The sequence below is a fragment of the Lactuca sativa genome, chromosome 2, assembly GCF_002870075.4.
Source record: "Lactuca sativa cultivar Salinas chromosome 2, Lsat_Salinas_v11, whole genome shotgun sequence".
NCBI lineage: Eukaryota > Viridiplantae > Streptophyta > Magnoliopsida > Asterales > Asteraceae > Lactuca > Lactuca sativa.
Genome location: NC_056624.2, coordinates 50013695 through 50019846, shown reverse-complemented (window position 1 = coordinate 50019846; position 6152 = coordinate 50013695). Strand labels below are relative to the sequence as shown.

At 32.7% G+C, this 6152-nt stretch overlaps 1 protein-coding gene across 1 annotated transcript; it reads right to left on the bottom strand.

The window, feature by feature from the left end:
• Positions 1–1083: 1083 nt before the first annotated feature.
• On the bottom strand, positions 1084–2151 carry LOC111879914 (thaumatin-like protein 1b). The gene is made up of 2 exons (XM_023876342.3): positions 2028–2151; positions 1084–1905 (listed from the first exon to the last, which is right to left on the bottom strand). Exons 1-2 carry the CDS (start codon positions 2077–2079, stop codon positions 1241–1243), a joined length of 717 nt encoding a protein of 238 aa, XP_023732110.1. The 5' UTR covers positions 2080–2151; the 3' UTR covers positions 1084–1240.
• Between the last annotated feature and the right edge of the window lie 4001 nt (positions 2152–6152).

The following is a 6152-nucleotide window of genomic DNA, read 5'->3' as shown; positions in this document are numbered from 1 at the left end:
CGAGAGGATTTCGGTTATATAGTCCGTGGGAAAATAAAATAATTATAAGTGCCTATGCAATTTGTGATGAAAATAAGACATGACAATGGGATAATGAAACCGAAAATCACGATGGAAATGGACCGGGTACAATTACATTGTTGTGGAGTAATGATCAAGCAGCACAAGATAATGGTGGTTCAGATCCAATTGGAACCAAAACTGAACAATTCACGGATCTGGCCTAAACCGATGACATTGCTCACGATAATAGCAGCCCATTGCAACCTGTTGATGATCATAATAACATGTAAGTTTCGTCCCACACCGCTGTTCTACTCAAACTACAGTGTTGCCAAGAAAATTAAATGAGTACGAGCTTAATGTGGATCATTTAATGTTGTCATTCTATGAAGAACCAAAGAATTATAAGGAAGCCAAAACGAACAAAAATTGGCTCGATATTACGAAGGCCTTAGCTCGGATAAGGTTCACAAAGATGAGATCGTTTCTTGGTGCGCAAGAATTACCGTCGACTCATAAATTCAAGAGGTGATTGTTGGAGAATTAATCTAAGTCCAATAAGGCAATTAGCGTGTTTGGATCAAATCACAAGAACTTGGACTGTTGTCCAAGGTTTACAAGTCTTCCTTGAGCCATAAGGAATGCTTATATGGAAAGTATTAAGGAATCCTACTTCAATGCTAGTAAGATATGTTTAGTATAAATTAGATAGGATCATGTATTGTCTGCTATCAGGTTGAAGTTTTAGTGTTATGTTTCTTCAATAAAGTCAGAAATGAGTTTTGGTGAAGTTTTAGAGTTATGTTTCTTCAATAAAGTCAGAAATGAGTTTTGGAATTCCTGTTTTCTGCGTTTCTTTTCTTTCATAAACCACTTAGATATAAAAGGTTAAAAGTTTCGTATTTTTCATGAGCATATCTGAGATTATCCAACATATATACATGAGTTCCAAGTGCAAATGATCATTTATGTTCTTTTGTCAACAAGGAAGCATAATGATCATTTCTGGTCTTTTGTCAAGAAGGAAGCATGAACATATTTCAACTATGATATCTTCTAAAAATGTCTATTTAACTAGAATTAGATAAAAGTATCGTACTGATATGATTTATTAACCAACTAGGTTACATTTATTTTATGTAGTTGATTTATTAATCAACTAGTTTACATTTATTTTATGTTGATTTATTAATCAACTAGTTTACAAATATTTTATGCCAATATGATAATTAATACATCAAGGGCAGAATGTAATGAGATAATCAGGCCCCGTAGGGCACGTAAAAGTGCTTGACTTATCGTCGTAGGCATAACTATAAGCCTTCGGGCAAAGATTTTCGAAAAACTGGGAATAATTAGTTGGCGGGCATGTCTCCGGTGTATTGTAGGCGCCAGTGCAACAATATTGCGGCTCGTTAAACGCCAGACATGCACTTTTGCACCCGATTGTGCCACCGGATCCATCCTTGACAACCAACTCTGATGGGCAGCTAGCGTTTATGTCAACAGGACAATCGGTGGTTGGACAACCCCCGCCTTGTGGAACCACAGAAACCGGTAGATTAAAACCATCAACAAGGCTAACATCGTAAAAGTCTGTAGAACTCGCATCTGCTAAGGTGAACTCAACTAGGGTTGCAGGTGGGGCTGCACCAGCACCGTTGCATGCTACCTGACCAGAACCACAGTCTCCGCTGCTGCAACTGTATCTTCCGCCATTATTTGAACAGCCGAACCGAGCCCATAGTCGACCAGACCATGATGGTGTCATGTTAATGGAGTTTGAGGCCTGAGGTGGCAGTTCAAATCCTGTTGTCACTGGTGTTCCAGTACTGGTCAAAGTGCCTGGTGCAATGGTGTATGGGCAATTGTTTTTTATTGTGAAGACCGTTGAATGAACACCTGCAAAATATTTGATTTAATAAGCGTGATATGCATGAAAAATCACATATCCAACGATCAACAAAGATCAAAACCATGTGTATTGTATGTAGATTTATGCATGCAAAAAACTAAAATGTTACCATAAATTAAACTGATGGATAGGAAAAGGAAGAAGAGATGATGAATCGCCATGTTGAGTACGTTTGTTGAAGTTATATGACAATGGTTGAAGGGAGCTTGGGTTTTATAGGAGGAAGTAGCTGTATTAATTAGAAATGGACACTACAACGACAAGCTATAGATTTAATAATAATAATAATAATAATAATAATAATAATAATAATAAAATAATCAAAATAACAGTAATAATAATAATAATAATAATAATAATAATAATAATAATAATAATAATAATAATAATAATAATAAGCTCCGTTCCGGTCAGTAATAGTGCATTCCTTCGGTAATTTCCAATGTAATTTTACCGTCGGTGATCTGTAGTTAATTATTCCTCCATTTTATTTTTCTTGTAGTGAAAATATTTAAGTTCTTAGAATAAATTATATCATGACAAATTCAAATCCGGTTAATCATTTTAAATTTGGACGATCTCTTATATGCAGGTCCGTCCTAGAGAATGAGCGATAGACGCAACCGTCCAATACAAATCTTTTAAAACGGTCTAAAATTTTTATTGACTTTATTAATGATATGTTAGAAAAGATCGATCTGAAGATATCATTAATGATTTTTCATCTAAAAAATGAAGAAGATTATTTTTCTTTTAAGTATATGGATTTTTATAATCAAAAATATTATATTTATAAGTTAGTATACATAATTTTATTTTAATTCACTACAAGAAATACAGTCATTAGCGGCGACAACTACTTTTAGCGGCGACACATCAAATTGTCGCCGCTAAAAATAGGTGTCGCCGCTATTGGCGTCGCCGCTAATAACTGTAGACACGGATCCGCGCTTTCACGTTCTGATAAATTAAGACCGTTCGATCGTGTTTCTAATCCAACGGCGAGGATAATCGAAGAATACATAAAAGCAATACCGGCGACAAAAGTCGCCGCTAAAGACCTAACCGAGTCGCCGCTAATTGTCAAAAAAAATCGCACGGTAATGTTTCCCTCCTAAGTGTCGCTGGTATTGAAGGAAATCGCCGCTAAAGCCAAAATTGTCGCTGGTAAAGGCGTCGCCGCTAAAGATCGACACACTTAACCCCAAAAACGTCGATCTTTTCCCATTTTCTCTTCTGTTTCATTGCAAATCTCGTTTCTTTCTCTCGTCTGCATCGCTTCCTTCAGCACTTTCGTCGATTAGAGTGAGATATTGTCACAGTTAGCAATTTTGGGTGAAGATACCATTGGTGGGCAAAGATTTTCTGGTGAGGACCAAGCTTTTTCCGACGAGACCAAGGATTTTCCGGCGAAACCAAGCTTTTCCAGATAAATTTCCAGTCCATTTTCTCTTGTAACATTGATTTTAAGCTTATTGGAGTGGTTAATTGCAAAAAAATTACAATTTCAGTTTTGTTGATTGTGTTCCCGACCACCACCCGCCACTACCGCCACCACTGGACCACCACAGGCCACCATACGCCACCATAGGTTCTATTACTTCTATTTATTGTGACTGAGTATTTTGTATATCTATGGGTATTTTGTATATATGTGTGCATTTGTGTGTATTTTGTATATATGTGTGTATTTCATATGTGTGTGAAATATGTTATATGTGTGTGTGTATTTCATATATATGTGTGTGAAAATTGTGTGTATTTCATATATGTGTGTATAAAAAATACTGTGTATATGTGATTAATGAATGTATGTATTTGTATGCAATTTGGATTGTGTTCATGGTTGTTTTATATGTATCAAAAGTATGTATATATGTGTATATTGTATGTATGTGTGTATTTATATTTTGTGTGAAATATGTAAGCTACAATGTCATAATGGAAAAAAAGAAACAAAAAACAAGTAGGATGCTACAATGTCATTTGGTAATTTTTAGTTTGGTTAAAGTTAATAGGTTAACTTACAAGTTTATAAGTTGTTATTTATTATGTAGTTGGAGAATCTTCGATCAATGTCCAACAATCCGGAGTCAACTGTGGAGCTTATAGGATGGAACAACGGTGACGGGGATGATGACACGTCGTATTAGTTTTATCTTTTATTAGCATTTGTAGTATGACATAAATTTATAAGAATTTTGTTATTTATTTTGGTGTATGTATGATATTATAAAACTTGAATGTTATGTAATCGTGTTTCTGCATTTAATGTATCGGTTTTTCTGCATTTAACATTATTTTGTATCGGTTTTCGGACAGTCGAGATTGGCTGCTTTTAAAAGAAATAAAAAACGGCAATACCGGCGACACTATTAGCGGCGACATAGGGCATTAGCGGCGACTGGAGCATTAGCGGCGACACGTAGCATTAGCGGCGACATTATCATTAGCGGCGACATGTAGCATTAGCGGCGACTTTTTGAGCAATAGCAACGAGGCAGTAGCGACGACTCAATAGCGGCGACTTGTCGCCGGTAAAGCTATTAACGGCGACTTGGGTGAGCAATAGCGGCGACTTTTGTCGCCACTAATACCCTTTTTTCTTGTAGTGATTGTTGAGTAATTATAAAAAGATTGATGAAATATGTGTATTTTAAGGGTCTTATTCATCTCTCGTCTTGAAACCAAAATAAACGGTTCTGTTTGTATGTAAATAGTATCTAAGCATTTATTGAGCGTGATATGAAATATTTGTCTAATGTTGAATTTCAAAATCTCTATTTTATTTTTAATCTCTCTCTCTCTCTCTCTCTCTCTATATATATATATATATATATATATATATATATATATATATATATATATATATATATATATATATATATATATATATTAGTTTATAACCCGTGGGAACCACGGTTATAAAATTAATTAAAATTTTATTTTAAAAATTTAAAATTGTTAATCTATTATTTTAAATAAATTATCAATTAAGAGATATTTTTATTAGTTATGTAAAATTATATTTGTTGATTCAAATAAATATGTGAAATTAATTTTCAATTTATATTAGACAATTTTTATTTGTGAATTAATATAAACAATAATGTAAAATTGAAAATAAAAAATAAATAGATTGACAAGTAACATCATATTAATGAGGAGGTCTAATATGATGACACACATGGCAAAACAACTACTCTTTTATTAGTATAAAGATATATAAAAGAAATGTGTCTTCCCAAATGAATCAATTTCATTTAGAATTCCGCTCTAGAAGTGCATTAAAAGACGTCATAGTTGCGATACATACTCAAGAGAAAAGTAAATCCTACTATACGCATAAAAGTCAATTCTAGAATAACCAGCTTGCAATATGACATTATCATTAGCGGCGACATGTAGCATTAGCGGCGACTTTTTGAGCAATAACAACGAGGCAGTAGCGACGACTCAATAGCGGCGACTTGTCGCCGGTAAAGCTATTAGCGGCGACTTGGGTGAGCAATAGCGGCGACTTTTGTCGCCACTAATACCCTTTTTTCTTGTAGTGATTGTTGAGTAATTATAAAAAGATTGACGAAATATGTGTATTTTAAGGGTCTTATTCATCTCTCGTCTTGAAACCAAAATGAACGGTTCTGTTTGTATGTAAATAGTATCTAAGCATTTATTGAGCGTGATGTGAAATATTTGTCTAATGTTGAATTTTAAAATCTCTATTTTATTTTTAATCTCTCTCTTTCTCTCTCTCTCTCTCTCTCTCTATATATATATATATATATATATATATATATATATATATATATATATATATATATATATATATATATATATATATATATATATATATATATATATATATATATATATATATATATATATATTAGTTTATAACCCGTGGAAACCACGGTTATAAAATTAATTAAAATTTTATTTTAAAAATTTAAAATTGTTAATCTATTATTTTAAATAAATTATCAATTAAGAGATATTTTTATTAGTTATGTAAAATTATATTTGTTGATTCAAATAAATATGTGAAATTAATTTTCAATTTATATTAGACAATTTTTATTTGTGAATTAATGTAAACAATAATGTGAAATTGAAAATAAAAAATAAATAGATTGACAAGTAATATCATATTAATGAGGAGGTCTAATATGATGACACATATGGCAAAACAACTACTCTTTTATTAGTATAGAGATATATAAAAGAAATGTGT